At 39.9% G+C, this 21043-nt stretch overlaps 1 protein-coding gene across 1 annotated transcript in view; it reads left to right on the top strand.

Annotated features, from left to right (window-relative positions):
- Positions 1-21043, top strand: part of syne1b (spectrin repeat containing, nuclear envelope 1b) — a 329470-nt gene that overhangs the window by 172572 nt on the left and 135855 nt on the right. The window contains exons 72-83 of the mRNA XM_017351755.4: positions 924-1076; positions 1149-1316; positions 5279-5455; positions 6674-6820; positions 9499-9624; positions 9713-9889; positions 12515-12780; positions 14598-16758; positions 17344-17681; positions 17760-17904; positions 18000-18218; positions 19350-19618. Of these exons, the coding sequence (XP_017207244.3) occupies positions 924-1076; positions 1149-1316; positions 5279-5455; positions 6674-6820; positions 9499-9624; positions 9713-9889; positions 12515-12780; positions 14598-16758; positions 17344-17681; positions 17760-17904; positions 18000-18218; positions 19350-19618 (4346 nt within the window). The remainder of the gene's footprint in view (positions 1-923; positions 1077-1148; positions 1317-5278; positions 5456-6673; positions 6821-9498; positions 9625-9712; positions 9890-12514; positions 12781-14597; positions 16759-17343; positions 17682-17759; positions 17905-17999; positions 18219-19349; positions 19619-21043) is intronic.

The raw sequence follows: 21043 nt of genomic DNA, 5'->3' as shown, positions 1-21043 counted from the left end.
AAATCGCTTTTACTATTTGAAATGAATCTGCACTACAATGAAATATACAGTGAATATTAAACACAAAATCACACACGCACAAGACGCAAATAAAAATTTTAAATTAACAATTAATTTAAAACTGAAATAAAAGTGAATCAAATCTAAAAGTCATAAAAGCAAATTAAAAAAATGTTAAAAATTTTATATTTAAAGGAAAAAAAACTGCAAACAAATAAATAATAAAATGTAAAAGGTATTTATAAATACTATAATAGCATTATCTGAATAATACTATTAATTTATAATGTCATAAATAATATTATAATATTATAATTATTATATAATAAATATAAAAGTATAATATTATACTTTTTCTGTCAATTCAGCCTCATTAATCCAAAACTACTTACAAATATTTTGGTTGTCTTGCTATGCTCAAAATTTCCCATTCAGTGAGAACAGAAATATTGCAGAAGATTTGCTGCATCATGCATTTAGGACACGGTTTAACTTGTGTAAATATGCAACTTTGTTTTGAAAAATGACATTTCTAAAGCTTAAAATATATCTCAGTGGTTTGCCCTGTCACTTCACAGCAAGAAGGTTGCAGGTTTGAGACCCAGCTGGGTAAGTTGGTGTTTCTGTGTGGAGTGTGCATGTTCTCCCCGTTTTGGCGTGGGTTTCCTCTTGGTGCTCCAGTTTCCCCCACAAGTCCAAACACATGCGCTATAGGTGAATAAACTTAATTGGCAGTTGTATATGAGTGTGTGTGTGTAAATGTGAGAGTGTGTGGGTGTTTTCCAGTACTGGGTTGCGGCTGGAGTGCCATCGGCTGCGTAAAACACATGCCGGAATAGTTTGCGGTTCTTTCCGCTGTGGCGACCTCTAATAAATCAGAGACTAAGCTGACGGCAATACATGCTTTTTAAATCTCCATCTAGACAATCCAGCAAACCATCCAGTCCCACGAGTCAGCCGTCAAATCAGTAATCGAGAAAGGAGATGCTCTTCTTGAAACCATCCGGGACCCGTCCATCAGCGAGAACATCGGCAAGCTGAAAACTGACTATCAAGACTTATGTGCTGATGCCAAGGTACTGACATATCAACACTACCTGTACTTGTTCTTTATGCATTATTGCTGGACTAATATCGTTCTGTTGTAGGTTCATGTTCAGAGTTTGACAGAGAGCGTGAGGGAGCATGAGGACTATAACAGTGAACTGCAGGAAGTAGAGAAATGGCTGTTACAGATGTCAGGCAGACTCGTCACCTCTGATTCAATGCAAAGTGGCAACCTGGAGATGGCCACACAACAGCTAGCCAGACACAAGGTTTGTGTTCTGTTATTATCGCAACTAAAATTCCCCTGGAGTGCCTTGAAATGTGCAACTTTGTTCACAGTGTGTTTTCATTTTAGCCTAATGTGTAGATTGGGGGTGGGACATGTCAAGTAGCTCCTCCCTTTTTAAAAAATAGCTAGTAGTGTTTTGTTTATATCACATCTCTATCAGTCAGAGTCGTTCAGCTAAAGGGTATCAGCCACAGTAATTATTAAAAATACTTATAAGTGAACATGAACATTTTTAATATTAAATATTAGGTAACACTTTACAATAAGGTTCATTAGTTAATGCATTTACTAACATGAACTAATCATGAACAACACTTGTACAGCATTTATTAATCATAATTGAACATTTACTAACGCATTATTAACATCCGAACTCATGCTTGTTAACATTACTTAATGCACCATGAGTTAACATGAACTAACAATGAACTACTGTATTTTCATTAACTATTACTAACATGAATAAAAACTGTAGTAAATGTATTGTTCATTGTTTGTTCATGTTAGTAAACGCATTAATTAACATTAACTAATGAACCTTATTGTAAAGTGTGACCAAATATTATTTGTCTGCCAATATTATAAATGTTTTTCTGCATTAAAACTCAGTATTGGGCGTATAATTGTAATGGGATTGGTAGGTTTTGTGCTCTGTGCAGATTTGCAGATGCTCTTTGCTATCAAGTCTCTAAGCTGAAGCAGTCTTGGTGTTCACGATGCAGCAGTTTGTTTGACATTAAATGAACAGTTCACCCAAAAATGAAAGTTACTCAAAAATGTACTCAGCCTCAAGCCATTCTCTTTGTATAAGTGTTTTTCTGTGAGATAAAAGATTTGTTTATGCAGAAACATGTTATGCATCTTCTATGTTGCATAATGATGTAAAGTAGTGGAGTTTTTTAAACTCATACACCACCAGCATTTTAATGCAGGTTTTATCAAGTGGATCAATGTGTTTTTTAATATTTTTATTATAAATTCAAATCACTGTTTTGGGGCAGCTGCCGAATGTGCGTTTTAAGGTCTTGGATGACCTCTGATTCTTTACTAGGACACATTGCAGTGTCTTAAAAATCTTTAAAAAGTCTTCAAAAACTCAATTTTAGGCCTTGAAAGTCTTAAATTCACTGAATATTGTGTTATAAGTGGCCTTGAGACAAAGATCCATACAAGTCTATACTTAATTTTGCATTTTGAGTAATACAATTATTTTCATTTGGATTGTGAACATTATATAACAGTTTTTTTAAATTTTATTTCACTTAAAGATGGATACCAAAAGCTTCTCAATTATATGGAGATACATATTTTCAGTATTACTATTAAAAATCAAACATTATTGTGCTTTATATTTCTCAAATGTGGAAAAAGGGGATACTGTATGTCCTGTTAGTGTGAAATAAAAGTGTAACTCCAATTCATCATGTCACTTTAAACCACTAAAGATCTGGTTTCTTTATCTTAGATTTGATACAGTAACAGAAACCTCAGGTTAATATAAAGCATTTCTTATAAGTTTATTATTATTATTATTATGTAAACAGAACATATAGTATGAACAATGTACAATACATAGACATTCTTACAGTACAAACAATAACAATCAATTATTAACAATAAATAATAAATAAATCTTTATCATAATGGGCATAGTCTCTGGCGCGGCGCACCAGTGTATACTACTTCAAACTGTTCTTGTGCTCTGCCATCTCACAATATAAATAAATATATAAACAAATAAACTCTGGTTTCTGTGGTTTACAAAAGACTGGCAGGAAATATGCATTGGTGCAGCAGTTTATTATACATGGTATGTGTTTTTTTTTCTTGATAGGTTAACTGTTTATGTACTGTTTAGCATTCCTCAGTGCATTCAGAGAGAGAGAGAGAGAGAGAGAGAGATAGAGAGAGAGAGAGATCACGTCACATATACGTCACTTCCACTCACGATCACTTCACGTCACTTCCACTCGCCTCTTTTGGAGGATTTTTCCCTGATTTTTGTTTTCCTCTTTCATTCAAATAAGGTTTCCCAGCATCCCTCATAGCCTTACTCTGTCCTTTCTTTTGTCATGTCGGCTCTCCTTTTTTGCAGAGGTTTTACCTTTAAATGTCTGAAGCGGACATGACAGCAAGCGGCATCTCTATTCTTCTTAGTGGACATAAAAGTCTTTTTTTTTTCCCCGCGTGACGCTATTTTAATGTTTAAAATGCAGACTCTTGGTGGTGTGAAAATATCCCCAAACCGTTTCCCCAAAAAGTGCACACATACAAGTAATGTCACATGGTTATCTCATTTTTTATTTTTGGACTTAAAGTATACGATTATTCGTCACACGCACTCATATGTGTTTAATCATTTTGCGCAAATTATGCCGACACCTATCCAATCACCAACTCTACACCTCAGTTAAACTTTGATTATATTTATTTACTTTATTTAACAATATATTTAAATTATCTTCCTTACAATAATATTTATCTAAAGGTTCTCTATGTATTTATAGTTTCCTGTTGCCCTGGAAGGCCTGTGGTGCATACATTTAGGTTGTTACAGTTTTTAAAACTTGTGCATTTGTTTTTTGTTGTTGTTGTTATTAAAAGTTGTGTATGTATATGACTAGAGTTTGCTTGATTTGACACATTAATTTTTAAAATGTGGCAAAGAAATGGCTAATTTAGAAACTAGATTTTTTTTTTTGATGAGGGAAATATAAATCTTTTCTGCTGACCCAACTGGCTCCTTAGAAAAAAATCCTTTAGAGTTTAAAATTTGTAAATATTGTACTTTATAAATTACAAATTCAAAAATATAAAATGTAAAATTACTCCAAATGTGTATGTCTGACAGATTATGTAGGCATTTTATTTTTGGGTGGACTATTCCTTTAAAGCAGGGGTGTCAAACTCAATTCCTGGAGGGCCGAAGCCCTGCACAGTTTAGTTCCAACCCTGCTCCAACACACTTACCTGTAGGTTTCAAACAAGCCTGAAGGACTCAATTAGTTTGATCAGGTGTGTTTAATTAGGGTTGGAACTAAAATGTGCAGAGCTGCGGCCCTTTTGGGACTGAGTTTGACACTTGTGCTTTAAAGCATAATTTTGATTAGGCATATTTACATACTCTGAATTGTTTATCCCCTATATATTGTTCCCATATTTGCCGTTCATCATATAAAAAAGTGTGTTGATGTGTAACAGACTTCATTGTGGATGCATTGTTGCCTGGTTCCTTACTGTGTTTGTGTGTGCGATGCATTTTCCCCCTCAGGCTTGCCGTAGACAGGTAAGTGTACATGTACAATGTGCTTTTCAGCATCCCAGCTTTTTAAAGTTCATCCCTGCAAAGTTGCAAATAATAAACGTGGTGGAGAACAGATCAAGACTCTGTCGGCCATCGTTTATTATTTTCTAAAAAACAAATGCAATAGTTTAGGCAAACCCTGTATGAATGCTGTATGACAAACTGCAAGTGTTGAATGCATATATCTACTAAATCAGAATTATGTCTTTGTTTTTGAACACACTAGCTTATAGATAAACTTAAAGGGATATTTTACCCATCATTTACACATCCTTTCACTTGGTCAGAATTCACAACATTTGAGTTTTGTTCTTCTGTTGAACACTAGAGAAGATACTTTGATTAATGCTAGTAGCTGGCTCTCATTTACTTTCACAGTAATGTTTTTCTACAATGGAAGTTGATGGGAAACCAGCATTCTTCAAAATATCTTCTTTTTTGTTTAGCCGAAGAAAGAAATTCAGGTTTAAAACCACATGAGGGAGAGTAAATGATTAGATAATTACATTTTTGGGGGAGAACTATCCCTTTAAAGACTATACTAACAACCTAAAGACTTTTATTTTGGTTTCAGGATGAATGCCTCTAGTTACAGCGTCCAGATATTTTTTTAAAACATGATTTGATCTTCTTCTTAGGCAATAATGGAGGAGATTGCTGGATTTGAGGAACGGTTGAGCAGTCTGAAGGACAAAGGTGACCATCTTGTCAGTAGCTGCACAGAGCAAGTCCAGGCCAAGATCAGTCAGCAGATCCAGGCCCACCAGCAGGGAACCAGAGACAGTTATTCAGCTATCTGCAGCACAGCACAGCGTGTAAGCACTCTTGCTTATAAACATCTCATGGATTCTTTTAACATTTTCTTAATAACTGATGTTGGGATAGTTGGGTAAAGTAAGGGCCGGGGCACATAAAGCCAATGGTCAGCTGCCGGGCTTCATCAATCAGTGTTGGTTCGGCTAGTTGGTTTCGTAAGGAATAGTATTTTGACTTCAGCGGTTTAAACTGTAGTTCTGCCGAATGAAAAAGAAATCAGTATCATGGCGAGCACTGTACATTTCTAGTCAAACCATTCTTCTGCAATCTTAAACTCTTAAAGGGAATGGGAGATGAGACTCTGATTGGTTTATTCTCAAAACTCACCTGTAACTCATTAGGAGAATAAGCTCAACCCTGTTAGACCATGCACCACTGCGCAAAGTGGATTTTTCTGTCCTTAAAATAGTGAAAGTGGATTCAGACTCCCCCTTAATGCTTTTGCACCCTGCACTTTGAACTTTGCACATGGATCTTCAAAATAGAGCCCATAGAGTCCCAAAGTGTAGGTTAAAACGATATAAGAATTCCTTTGTACCAGTATCAGGGGGTTTATTTTGATTTATTTTATTGTATTATTAATATTTTTTCTAACTGCAGCAGCATGGTGTTCAAAACAAATTTGCTTTCAAGAGCTATAAAGTATACTACTACTACTAATCTTATCAACGCCTTTCAGAAAAAGTAAAAAGAAATGCATGAGAAGGCAAGAACAAAGAGAGTACAAAGTCAAAAGTATTGTCCTGCCAATAGACGCTGCGTTACAAACACCTCACATAAGCCTTAGCTGTTGTTTTTGTAATTTGATGCGATATGATATAATATAAAATGTAGCTTTATAGATGTACATACGCTTTTAAAAATCAAATATTAAAAACTTTATTATTGTATTATTTAATATATATATTTTTTTCTTTCAAAGTGTATTACATTATTTTGAGTTTATATATTATTCTTGTTTTATTTTGTTATTATTTATTCATTTTTGCTAAACTGTAAATTTGAAACCTTTGTCAATTTGTATGACAATGTTTCAAATAAAAATAGTTGTTAAAAAAAAAACTTAAGCGGATTTAAGAAGCTGATGATCGTTAAATATATGATCACCGTCTTGTGAAAACGGTCCGCTATCAGTAATCGCATCTCATTTATTTCATCGTCTAATGTTTACCCTTTGTCACATAATCCAGAGTAATGTTTGCCCTTTGTCTCTTCAGGTGTATCAGAGTCTGGACCGTGAGCTCCAGAAGCACGTCAGCCATCAGGACACCCTCCAGCAGTGTCAGACATGGCTCTCCTCTGTTAAAGAGGAGATTCAGATGCAGCCGCAAACTCCCTATGGTCTGCAGGAGGCTCTGAAACAGGTAAATGTCAAAGTTCAGACGGATAAAACATTATCTGTCAGACCCGTAGAGAGCCACTCCTGCCAAATTGTAGCATTTCCTTTAAAGTCCGCATGAACTGGAAGCTCCAACCGTTTTTTTTTTATTGTGATGCAGTAGATAAACGGAATATTACATGAGAAAACAGTGGGTGTGGCTTGTTTTATTTCTACTTAGAGCTGATTGGATGTAGTAAAGTAGGCATTTCATTCATAAAGATAGGGAAAAGGGTTCGGGGAGAGTTATTAAAACCGACTCCTCCCCCTCACCATTTCTGTTTGTTGTCAAAACTGACAGTTAGAGGGGCGTGGCTAAGTGTGTTAGCTCCGCCCAATACCTCAGACAGACCTAATTTGAGAATTGAACTAAAAACAAACAGAAAGTGCATTTTCAAATTTTAGTTAAAGATTATGAGGGCAAACTTTTTTTGACATGACATGCACAGATGTTCACCAAAAAATTGATTTCTGGTGGACGTCAAAACTAAATTAGTCTAGATGCACTTTCTGACAGTATTTATTCTGAGAGTATTCAACAATCTCTTTGGGTTTAGTTAAAGTATTTCACAGGGTTATCGCCTATAACATTTAAATTATTTTTGTTTAATTCAAAATCAATTAAGTGTGTTTTTAAAGGTCCAGTGAAGTTATTTGAAAATGTGCATTTTTGTTCGATGTGTGACATAATTTGAACTGAAACATGAAGACAGAGTGGAAAAGAATAGCCCCTCCCCTTTTAAAAAAAAACTAAGAAAGAAAGCACCCTTAGTTTTCCTTCTTGGTGCGGTTTGTTATGGCAGGTGGAATGTACAGCAATCGCACTTAAGTGCGCACCAAAAGGAGTCCAAAAAAGACCTACCTGAAGAGGTGGTCTCGGTACGTTTTCAAACGAACCCTGGAGCGATTCGTTTGTGGTGGGAATATGATCCGAACTAAAATAGACCCCACCGCAAAAGGTACTGCGCCTTTTTGGACTAATCCAGCTTTATGTGGAGGAAAAATATTCGTTGACAGCGCTTTACCAACAGAGCGAGAGAGGGGAAAACATTACATGATAGATCGTTGTTAATATTTCCAGAATTTAGCTAAATTAATTCATGCCTTCTTCTGAAGTGGCTTGCAATGTCCCTTCGCTGTTTGCAATGCATTAAAACATTGTTTTCCAACTGCAGCCGCACTTCATTCTCGAAATGTAGTTTGTCTAAAGCAGGGGTCTCAAACTCAATTTACCTGGGGGCCGCAGGAGGCAAAGTCTGGGTGAGGCTGGGCTGCATAAGGGATTTCACAAAAAAAGTCCTCAAATGTCATTATTAACAGTTTTAATTATTTCTTCTGAACATGAAGTGTCCTGAACAGTAATAGAACATTGAGTGAAGATTATGAACAGTTCTTCTGAACATGACATCTTTTGCCTACTCCTTACTGCCAGAGACTTGACAGCGCTTCTTCTCACAAATCTGAACCACATTTGGCTTTAGAGCGGAAGCAGTTGAGACACTCAGTATGGCTTGAAGATGATCATCATTAAGTCTAGACCTGTACTTTGACTTATTGAAGTCCTGGGAAAAAAGTGGGGGAACTCACTCAAAACTTCCATTCCCTCACGTAAAAAAAAGGCGTATATATGTATAAATAAAACACCCCCACCCCACTCCAGTCACATCAGTCTGTACCAGTTTGTATCTACCTATGATATATATAATGCAGGCTGTAGCTAAGTGGCAGGCAGGGGCGGGAACAGCTTACCTTGGTTCTGGCCGGCGCGAGTTAACATTTCCCGCCCGTCACAGCGTCTAACAAAGGGACGGGGTACGTGAAGACGTCACCGGCATCCCCGCCCCTTTGTTTACACGGCGGGCGGGGAATGCCAGTGACCGCTGTGTACGGATAGAATCAGCGGAGCGGGGAGCGCTCTCTCTCCCCGCTCCGCTGATTCTGTCAGTGTACAGCGGTCGGCGCGGGCCACAAAATATTGCACTGAGGGCCGCAAATGGCCCGCGGGCCGCGAGTTTGAGACCCCTGGTCTAAAGTGATGTATACAAACTATATAGTATACTATGAGCAGGGATACAATCAGCCAGCGCAGTCGTCCCTTCATAGTCAAAAGCGACATTTTGTGTCTGCCGGTTTGTTTACTTGCGGGAGTTTCATTGGCTATTTCCCGCATCTCACGAGCTCAGGGCTCTCTCCCGGGACAGCATGCCAAACACGCTTTATAATCAATCTTCAGCTAGGGGGCGAACTCTTGAATATGTAATAAGTGGCTGAAATAACCACGAATGTCAGGGCATGTCAAAACATCTTAGGAGCCCCAATCACCTCAGACCCCAGAGGGTTAGTTGGGCAAGTTCTTGTATAGACCATTTAAATGTGGTGATGTCATTGGCCAATGAACATTTTCTGCTTGTTATTAAACTATTTCATAGCTGTAACAAGAGGCAATCATAACTTAATGTTAAAAAGCGACCTTAGTCGACGCCAATAGCCTAGTGGTTGGTGCGTCAACGCATAGCACTGAGGTGCTTGATTTAATCATAATTTGGGAAATATTTGAAAAAGAAAACAAATTCACAGGAGGGTGAATAATTTTTGTAATTAAACATTTGTTTTTCCATTTGTTTGTAATTATATTTATTTACATTGTAACGCTTTACTCCACAGGTGAAACACTTCAGGGCCCTACAGGAGCAGGCCAGCACGTACCTAGATCTGGTTTGTTCAGTGTGTGATTTATCTGATGAGTCTGTGAGAGCCACAGCTGCCAAAATACAGCAGACCAAAACAATGGTGAGTTTGATGACTCAGGCTAATAGTGATTACTGCTTTGGGATGTAAAAACGTAATAATAATGTGAGTAATATTGTCAATTCTACAGATTGAGGAGAGGATGAGCACTTCTCAAGAGCTGTCAGATAGCTGGAGGGAGATCAAAGAGCAAAAGCAGGAACTCTCGACACTCTTTCAGGACATGGAGCAGCAGCTGCAAAGTCTCTCCAGAAGACCCGCTGAGCTGGAGACCAAGATTGCTCAAAACATGCTTGATCAAGCCAGGGTAAATAGAAGTCTTTTATTGGATGTAGAACTATGTATTATGTCTGAATACGCTATCATGGTGGCTTAAGAAAGCCAACATACTGTTTTGCTAAACTTCTTCTTCTTCTTCTTTTTTTTCTGAGACTAATTTCTATAAGCATCTCCTCCTAGACCGTTCATACTACAACCACCAAACTAACACTGATCCTCCAAACTGCTCTGACTCAGTTTGCTATATCTTTTCCAACTGATCCAACTTAGGGTTTACCAAAAACTGACCCAGACAATTTGGAAAAGTCCTATTGACTTAACATTGGACCAAAATTTGTAACCTCTTAACCTTGTGCCAGACTTTCTGTCATACAGACTTAGGGGTTGTTTTTTAAATACAAGTACGCAAAGTTCGGACTTGCGTCCTTGGAAGTTGAGACTTGCCAAGTTCAGACTTGGAAGAACAAACTCCTGAGGACACACGTCGGGTACTTTTTCAAATGCAACAGCAGTGTACTTTATAACGTCATTTACCTCACCATGGATTCATCAGTTTTACTGTACATTAGCAATAAAATTATTTAATTATAAAAAACACGACCCTGTAATTAATTTTATATTAATATTATAAATCTACATTTTTGATTTAAGAAAATGTAAACACAAATCCATATAAATGTGAAGTAAAATTAGTTATTTTACAGACACGTGTCTTTGATTATCAGATTTAATAAACTACAATGGTAATTATACAAGTATATACATGATAAGAAATAAGGATTACGTCAAACAATTTAGTAAACAAATACAAACAGCGTACAACAATTACAAAAGGTAACAAAGTAATACTGCCAAAATAATACACCTGAGAACAAATAATAGATTTAAAAGACCAAAAACTGTCTGTTAGATATTCACAAGATGAATTAAATATCATGTTTTAACTACAATGGAGTGATGAGATCCAGCGGTACATTCGAGATGGAACTTTATCTGTACTTGGTAAAATGTGAACTTTGATTTGGAACAGTACTTTGGTGACAGTTGATGACGTTTCACAAGGACACAAGAATGCAAGTACAGACAAGAACTCATATTGAGAAACAGCCTGGGTTACTCTCATTTACCTCAGACTACCGATCTCCCAATCACTGATGACCTTTCAACTTACTAGCCACACCCTAGCAACCATTTACGGCACCTTAGCAACTATCCCATAGACTTCCATTGTAAAAATCTGCCATTGACTTTACACTAGACATACTAGCAACATGCTAATTCATACTATAAACACACTAGCAACATGCTAATTCATACTAAATTCATGCTAGTTTATTCTAGAAACATGCTAGTGACATGCTAATTCATACTAGAACCATGCTAATTTATGCTATCAACTGCCTAGCAATACCTTAGCAACCACTCAGAACACCTTAGTAACCACCTAGAACACCCTAGCAACTGCCTAGCAACCACTCAGAACACCTTAGCAATGGTCTAACAACACCTTAGCAACCACCTAAAACACCCTAGCAACCGCCTAACAACGCCTTAGTAACCACTCAGAACACCTTAGCAGCGCCTTAGCAACCACCTAGCAACACCTTAGAAACCACCCAGAAGACCTTAGCAAACGCCTAGCAACACCTTAGCAACCACTCAAAACACCTTAGCAATCACCTAGCAACATCTCAGCAAACGCCTTAGCAACCACTCAGAACACCCTAGCAATCACCTAGCAACATCTCAGCAACCACCTAGCAATGCCTTAGCAACCACTCAGAACACCATAGCAACTGCCTAGCAACCATCAGAACACAATAGCAACCGCCTTGCAACATCTTCGCAACCTTCTAGCAATGCCTTAGCAACTGCTTAGCAATCACTTTGCAAACACTCAGAACACCCTAGCAACCACCTAGCAACACCTTTGCAACGACCTAGCAACCACTCACAACACCCTAGCAATCGTCTAGCAACATCTTAGCTACCACCTAGAGCACCTTAACAACACCTTAGCAAACACTCAGAACACCCTAACAACCATCTAGCAACACTTTAGCAACCACCTAAAACACCCTAGTAATGCCTTAGCAACCCCTCAAAACAACCTAGCAACTGCCTAGCAATGCCTTAGCAACCACTCAGTGGTCGACCTAGTAACCACTCAGAATAACCTAGCAACCACCTAGCAACATCTTAACAACTACCTAGTACACATTAGCAACTGCCCAGCAACTCTCTTGCAAACACTCAGAACACCCTAGCAACCGCTGAGCAACACCTTAGCAATCAGTCAGAATATCATAGCAACACTTAGCAACCACTCAGAACACCCTAGCAACCACCTAGCAAAAAACATGCCAATCCATACTAGAAACCTGCTAACCTAACCTCTATGTAGTTATCTCTCTATACCAACTGCTTCAAACTTCTTAAAAAATACTTTCTCAAGCCACCATAAAGTTTGTCTACGAACTTTACTTTTCTAGTTACATGCTGATAATAGATTATGATAACTGATCTTTTTTATTTTTAGAACAATTTGTTGTGACCCGAGAGGTTTATTTTTAACATAAGAGAATCATATTCATGTCTCATGCTGTTTCTCTTTTTATGATTGGCTCATCCTCTGTGCATTTGTTGCCTGTAGGAGTTTGGCCAACAGCTTCAAAACAGACAAAGCACTCTGACCAAGATGACAGAGCTTGTAAGTAAGCTGACAGAGGGCAAGGAGTCTCCTGAGCATACAGAGATCGGCCGACTGAGTCACGCGTGGCTGGAACTGTGTCATCAGGCCAACAAACTCCAAACACAAAGAGAAGAAGATCTGCAGAGGACTAAAGAGTATCACGACTGCATCAGTGCCATGGAAGCCCTCTTTGAACAGGTGTCAAAGGAATGGGACAACCTGGCCAGGTAGACCTATTTTGCAGGATTTAGTGTAACTGTGATCTTATGTCAGTCTTATTTAATGACATATTGTAAGTGTAAATTAAGTTCAGCCCGTTCAGATTACACCTTTTTTTCCAGATTTTGACATAATTTGCTTGATGTAGAGTGTCTTAGGGATTCGTAAACGACAAATGGGTGTCAGATTCAAGGTTCATTTCTTTTCATGTAGTGCACAACATAAGGCATGAACACTGAAGCCAATGCAGAAACTCTAGCGCGTTTAATTTTTTCCTGTTATCCACAATGGGTTTTGTCACGTAAAAGCACAGAATATCTTACGCACAAAGCTTTTAAAATGCAGAAAGAGTGATAACTGTGCTGCTAGGTGTACAAGAAATTGCCTGTATAAGGTGTCGTCGAGGTACTACTATGGCAGAATAGAAATATTATGATGTTGATTGATAGCCGAGGTACCTGCTGGTCAGTAAGAACTGGAATCAGCATATAAAATAGCAAATCACTCAATTCGGCATTGGAAATGTTATAAGAATGTTTCTTTGAATGGAACTGGCTGACTACTTAGTAGTGATGGGAAGTTCGGATCATTTTACTGACTGGGATCTTTGAGTCTCGTTCATCAAGATGAACAAATCTTTTTTCGAGTCATTTCGTTTATTTGGTTCAACTTGCCAAAATATTATTAAAATGTTACGAATTGCTTCCAAACACATCTACAACTAGCCCAAAAGGTTGATTGCATGACAAATAAGTCTTAAATAGAATATAAGAAGGAGAAAATAATAATTCAATGTTTACCTCCTCTTTTGTCTATGAAGGCATTGTTGTCTCTTTGCTTAGCTCACCTCTTCATGTCTTCAAATGTCAGGGGTTCATTCACGTTACACTGACAGTCACATATAATCTTAACCAAAGTACACAGTCTGAGTCGATAGGAGCCATGATCGTTCGTTCATCACGTGACAGAATGACTCAAACCCGAGGACTCAAGAGATAAACGGTTCAATTCTTTTTCCGGCTCTAAACGCGTATGATTGGCCCGTGATGAACGAATGACTCAGACCCGATAGAGGACTCGAGAGATGAACGGATCAAAACTTTTTCCGGCTCTAAACGCATATGATTGGCCCGTGATGAACGAATGACTCAGACCCGATAGAGGGCTTGAGAGATGAACGGATCAAAACTTTTTCCGGCTCTAAACGCATATGATTGGCCCGTGATGAATGAATGACTCAGACCCGATAGAGGACTCGAGAGGTGAGCGGATCAATTCTTTTTCCGGCTCTAAATGCATATGATTGGCTTCTGCCATTGTGATGACTTGAAATTAATGATACTACCTGCACAAATGTGCGCACTTTCGGATGAACGAATCACTCCCTGAGAGGACTCGTAGTTCCAAAATGAACAAATCGATCATGAACGACCCATCACTACTACTTAGTGTCATTGGGAATCCGCTTCTGTAGCTCCAAAGGCGCCTCTTACTAGCACAGAATGAATCTACTTATCTAGCACTTTGTTCTGAAAACACACACACAAGATACATGGGTGAAACTCACACCAGTGGGACACAATTGATTGAGATTTGTAATTTTTTAGGTTTCTTGATGACAGAATACACATTGTAGATGTCACCTGATGATTGCTCGCAAAACAACTTTTAGTCTGACGTATTTGGTACCCAACACACATCAAGATTTAATCTGGATAAAATCGCATAATCTTACACAGTGACTATTGTGATCAACAATTAAAATTGTGCAGTCTGAATGGGCCTTAGAAACTTTTGAGACGTATTATTCTTTGATGTTTTATAGAACTGATGCTGAAAGTTCATCTGATCATCTGGAGGCTCTTCGGAAGCTCTCAGTTGTTCTTAAAGACAAGAAAAGCACACTTGAGGATCTCAAAGAGCAGAAGCAAAAAGTAATGTACCATCTAAACCTGGATGACAAAGAGCTGGTAAAGGAGCAGATAGGCCACTTTGAGCAGCGATGGGCTCATCTAGAGAGCCTCATTGAGAGGAAGATCCAGGACTCCATTTTGACACTTGAAGACATGGGGCAAGTCGAGGCCTGTTTGAGGGAAGCTCGTGAATGGGCCGAGGAGCAGCAGCCGACTCTGTCTGAAGCCATGAAGATGAGTCCCCCACCGGAGCTAGCGCAAAGTTTCCTCTTTGACCATCTCAGTATATGCAGCGAGCTGGAAGCCAAGCAGCTTCTGCTGGCCCAGGCGATGGGTGATGCAGACAGAGTTTTAGCACATCTGGGGCTAAATGAAAGACAAAGACTGCAGCAGCTTATCTCAGAGACGCAAGCAGAAGTAGAGTGCTTGAGCGTCAAAGTAGCTCAGCGTAGGAAACACCTTAGCAAGGCTTTCACCGAGAGAACACAGTTCTTGTTGGCTGTGAATCAAGCGATTACCTGGGTCCAGCAGAATGAGAAGAAAGCACAAGCAGAAGAGTACATAGCCCTTCTTCCTGACGACCTTTCAAAGCAGGTGAGAACATGCCGGAACATCCAGAGCAGTTTGAGAGCCTACCAGAGTGAGCTGACCTCCCTGTGGTCACAAGGCAGGGATCTGATGAAAGATGCTTCTGAAGAGGAGAAGACAGAGATGCTTCATAAGCTCCAAGAACTGCAAAGTATCTTTGAGGTTGCCCTGCAGAAGTGTAGCCAGAGGCTTCAGGACCTGGAAAAAGTGTTGGTGACTAGAAAATACTTTAAGGCAGATTTGGAGAAGATATGCCAATGGTTGAAACAAGCCGATATTGTGACCTTTCCAGAGATAAACCTCATGAACGGAGATGCAGAATTATGCTCACAGCTTACAAAATACCAACAGATATTGGATCAAGCTATGGAATTTGAGAACCTCCTGCTAACTGTGCAAAGGACAGGTCAAGAGATACTTCCCACTCTCAATGAAGTAGACCACTGTTACTTGGATGAGAAATTGATTGCTCTTCCTCAACAGTACAATAATATCTTGGGACTAGCTAAAGAGAAACAGGAGAAAATACAGCAAGCCATTCTTGCCCGACAAGAATATGCCTCCTTCATTGATGTTACCCACAAAGCACTTAAAGAACTTGAGGAACAGTTTCACAGCTTGGGGACGCAGCCAATCGGCCTTAAGACTGAGGAAGTTGTAAGCCTTCAAGCTGACTACAAAGCCCTTCTGGAGGAGCTGACCAATCTTGGGCAAGCTGTCGGTGAACTTAACCAAAAGAAAGAAGGATTCCGAAGCACCGGTCAACCTTGGATGCCTGAAGAAATGACGCAACTGGTTAGCCTTTACAATGGACTCAAAAGATTAATTGAACAGAGGGTAGAACACCTTGACGACACTCTTGAATCTTTCGAGGACCATCAAGCCATGGCTATGCAGGTTGACTCAGAGCTGAAAGCCACCAAAGAGCAACTGGTGAAAGTCAATGCCGAGACACAGTCGGCTGAGGAGAGGTTGAAGAATTATCATGCCCTAGCTGCTAGTCTTCAAGGTGCCAGCTCTCACCTCACTCGACTGATGGAGCAGATGGATAACCTGGTATCCCACATGGATACTGCTGCACATGAGGTTTCAAAACAGCGGGTGACCTCTTGGCAGGAAGAGCTTCGGTCCTTACAGTCATCTGTTGGAGAGCTTATTGTGGAGTGTGAGAACAGGTTCGTGCAGAGTAAAGACTTTGAAACTGAAGTCAATCGGACCTTAACCTGGCTCCAACAAATCAAAGATGAACTTGGCTCTGAGGTGGTGGTAGATGTCAAAGTTGAGAAGGTCCAGGAAGAAATCCGAAAGCAACAGATCATGCAAGAGGAAGTACAATCAAGGCTGAGGATAGTGGCAGCTTTGAGTACAAGAGAGAAACAGAAATACACCAGTGCCAATGAGCTTGTCCCTGCTCATGTGGATTCGAGTCTACAAGAGATGGCCAAGCTGGAGGCTGATGTTCAGCGTGCCCTAAGCTCTAAACAGGCAAGTTCTAATGCAAACTATCAATGGAACCAAAACTACTTGTTAAAGTATAAACAGTCATAGTAATATGTTTTGGATATTAAGTATACTTTACATAGGTGAGTGAGCTTGATAAACCACCTATAGGACACTCCTCATCATATGCACTAGACATTGTCTTATAAAACTATTGTGATAAAAATATTGTGCAGGTCTGAGTGTACTTAATGCAATTGAGCGAGCTTGACACATCCCCTGTAGAAGGCACAGTCATTTCCTCTATATGTACCAGACTTTCTTATAAACACTGCATGTTTCTGGGAAAATGTAGTGCAATTCTAAGTGTACTTATTGCAGGTGAGTGGACTTGACAAACCACCTGTAGAAACAGTCTTTTCCTTTCCAAATGCTCTAGACACTTTCTTATAAACGTGTATATTTAAGTATGTGTACTAAAAAAATCAGTTAAAAAAACTAAGGCCTGTAGATGCATCGTCCAACGTGAAATGCCAGTGTGTTTACCAAGTGTTTAACTACCTAAGCCTGCAAAACTTCCTTATTCAGCCAATGCTAACTCACTAATGAATCCAATTGTTTCTTTTGTAGATTACATTAGAGCAAGCTCTTGTCTTGTGCCAGAAGTACCACTCCAGAATGCAAGCAGCATGTGAGTGGCTTGAGGATGCTGTGGGCTTTTTGCAGCAGGCCAGTCTTGGGGTGGATGTAGAGAACTACGAGGAGTGTCTGAGGCAACAAGAGGACATCATGGCCACTGAGCAAGAGTTCCTGGGGGTTCTCGAGGAGCTGGAATCTCTGCCACCGCAACTTGAAAACCTTGTCAACCCTACAGCCAAAGAGCAGCTTCGACTGAGTGTGGAGTCTGCACAGCAAAGAGGTGTGGAGGTCAGAGACCAGCTGCAGTGCCACCAAGACGTCTTAAACAGGTTCAGTTTGGTACAGATTTATTATATTGTATTGAATTAAGAATACGATGCTAACGAAGACCAATGTGATTTTTATAGCTGTGTTGCTCAGTGGAATTCTTACCAAGAAGCCAGACAGACAGTCATTGACCTGATGAATGAGGTGGAGAAGAAGTTAACAGAGTTTTCCACAGCCAAGGCTGCAACAAACCAGGAAGCTGAAGAGAAACTTAGGAGCCATAAGGTGAGCTTTGCATGCAGAATTGTGTCTCTGAGAAAAAGAAACAATCTACATGACCATATTAATCCAAGTAAAATGCTTTCATATATACCCCGCAGTCCTTAGTATCAATGGTGAACAGTTTCCAAGAAAAATTGACCGGTCTGGAGGAGCAAGCATCCCAGTTAGAGCAGATTGGAAGTGACGCCAGTAAAGCAACTATAAGTCGATCCATGACCACCGTGTGGCAGCGCTGGACCAGGTTACGCAGTGTAGCACGAGGCCAAGAAAGGGTGCTGGAGGACACGGCCCATGAATGGAGGACTTTCAGAGAAAAGGTGCAGTTCCTCTCTGTATGATGTTATGATGTTCTGGAAACTGAAGGTGCCATAGAGTGCATTGATGTAATATGTTAAATTGTTTTCTGATATCTACATAGGCTTAGGTAAGTTAAAAATTCTCTAAAAATGGTTTTGCTCATTTATAACTATTGAAATCACCAATAAAATGAAAATATTGGTTTTGACCATATTTCTAAAGGTCATGAATATTTATGAGTTCTGCTCTGATGCTCTGCAGCTCCTGTGATTGCCTGGTGACACATACAAACATGTAAAGTATGATGTGCTCTAAAACAGTGGTCCTCAACCACCGGGCTGCAGGCCGGTACTGGTCTGTGGATCAATTGGTATGGGGCTGCTCAAGAAACCATTAATTATTTTAGTTTTAATTATTATCTGAGTCTGAACGAACTTTTATTTATTTTTTTCTTTTATTTTGAAAAATGACCGTATTCTCTTGCTTACATCTTGGTCACTTGAGTGGCTAAATTTTATCCACAAGCACCTAAATGAGTAAGAGCGTACTCACATTATGTACAGTTGGCATGAACTGGGCCAAAGCATGCTTGTCCCCCCTCCTTTCTCCCCCGAGGGCCTGCACTCACTTTATATTCGGGCCTTGGCTCGCTTACATCATCGATGATGCACTGTTCAGTAAGTGTTCTCGCTTAGCACAGTAGAGATTTCTTTAGTTATAACGCTTTAGTCGTTTGATATGCAATGACACGCAGTCAAACATTTCGCCGAACAGATCAGCCACTTTTGACGCTCATAAACAATAATAAAGTCCTTGTGCTACAGGAATTAGGAAGTTTGCTGAAGGTGCGCAGCTGTCCTGCAGTGAGGGGTTTGTGTATTTAATAAACTACGACAGTTTGCGTTCATTGAACAGTAAGAACGATTAATAAGTCCGTTTGAAACAGTCCCGTAAAAGTCATGTCTTGCTTTCAGTTTCGCGCTCAGGCACGTTTTGCAGTCACACACAAGCGTACCGCACCAAAGCCCAAGTGAACCGCGCACACCTCTTCCAACCGGGCCAAGCATATATATTCAACATATTGAACAAATAAGAAACAAGCACTAGGGCAAACAGGTTTTTGTAATACAGTGTTATGTTATGTTGTCCAGATGATGAAGGTAAGATCTCTAACGGAAGAAGTGAAGGGCCGTGTTCCTGATTGCACCGCTGAAAAAGCCTCCAAAGCCACACTGCAGTCACATCTGGACCAGTACGAGCTGGTTAGTCAGGATCTGGAGAGGGAGCTGTCGTCTCTAACTCTCCTGAGACAGTACGCTCTTAGTCTGCTACATGACGTGGAGGTGTCTGTGCCAACGGCTGATCATGAGCAGCTGCCAAGTCTGAAGGAGATCAAAGCTGTGCAAGATCAACTGGAGAGGTCTGTCATGTTTTTCGAATCTAATACTCACAAAATGTCACAAAAGGCAACTGTTTTTATAAGATTTCAAGAAATGGCGACAAGATGACAGGTCTGTTGTGCAATTCATGATGTCATTCATGTGTCTACAGTAGCCAGTGTAATGGCAGCTAATGCAGATTGTAAAGATTGTATGCTAGGGCTGGGTGGTATGATGGTATATAGCTACCATGAAATAAATTGTCAATTGTGATAGATTGGTCTATTCTGCCAAAAGGAGGTAATAATATCTGCAACAATATAACATCTGCAAAAATACGATATTGTGGAGTCCTACTATATTTATACAAATAAAAGAAAGGAAAGTGCTAGACGCATTCTTTTTTTTTTTCTTAGTTTATATGTTGTAACCCTCTGTAAATCTAAGTATACTTACTGGCCACTTTTTGAGGTACACCTTACTAGTACCGGGTTGGACTCCCTTTTGCCTGTATACTTCATGGCATAGATTCAACAAGGTACTATAGATATTTCTCAGAGATTTTCGTCATTGACATGATAGCATCACGCAGTTGCTGCAGATTTGTCAGCTGCACATCCATGGTAATCTCCCATTCCACCACATCCCAAAGGTGCTCTATTGGATTGAGGTCTGGTGACTGTGGAGGCCATTTTAGTACAGTGAGCTCATTGTAATATTCAAGAAACCAGTCTGAGATGATTCACGCTTTATGACATGGTGCGTTATTCTGCTGAAAGTAGCCATCAGAAGATGGCTACGCTGTGGTCATAAAGGGATGGACATGGTCAGCAACAATGCCCAGGTAGGCTGTGGCATTGATACAATGCTCATTTGGTACTATTGGGCCCAAAGTAAGCCAAGAAATTATCCCTCACACCATTACACCATGACCAGTAGCCTGAACTTTTCTACCCCGGCTCATTGTGGAAATGTAGTTCCGCAGACGTTTCTGGAGAATACGGAATTCGGCTGCAGTTTTTGTTTTTACGAATCCGCGAGAGGCCGCTGTTGTGCGCTTTTTCGCACCTCAGACGCCTCTCGCGAGTGTGGTTCCCGCCCACGCTGTTCTCGCGTGAACCCACCAAAGGCTGCTGTCCGACTAACCGGATGATTGACTGCGCGACCGGGCAATCGGCCGACCCGCCCTCCTCCTTCCCTGAACCCAACCAATTTTGCCGATTGACCTGCCCCCCCGCTCGCTTCCCTAAACCCGAGCAACAGTTTACAAAAGCCATCCAAAAAAATAAAAGCCACGATTTTTTTTTTTCTACTGCGTTTTCGGATTTCGCCGCGTTCTCACCCTGTCACGAAACTCGTTCACTTAATTTTTTGATTCTGTTTTTGTCTTACCTGATTGCTGGAACCGCTCGAACACGGTGAGCTGAGTGGACAAACGGATTGCAGCTGGGAAGCCCTCCACAAGG

This window comes from Danio rerio, chromosome 17 (genome assembly GCF_049306965.1).
Source record: "Danio rerio strain Tuebingen ecotype United States chromosome 17, GRCz12tu, whole genome shotgun sequence".
Classification (NCBI taxonomy): domain Eukaryota; kingdom Metazoa; phylum Chordata; class Actinopteri; order Cypriniformes; family Danionidae; genus Danio; species Danio rerio.
The sequence above is the reverse complement of the archived record's forward strand: the minus strand, read 5'-3'. Positions and strand labels throughout refer to the sequence as shown.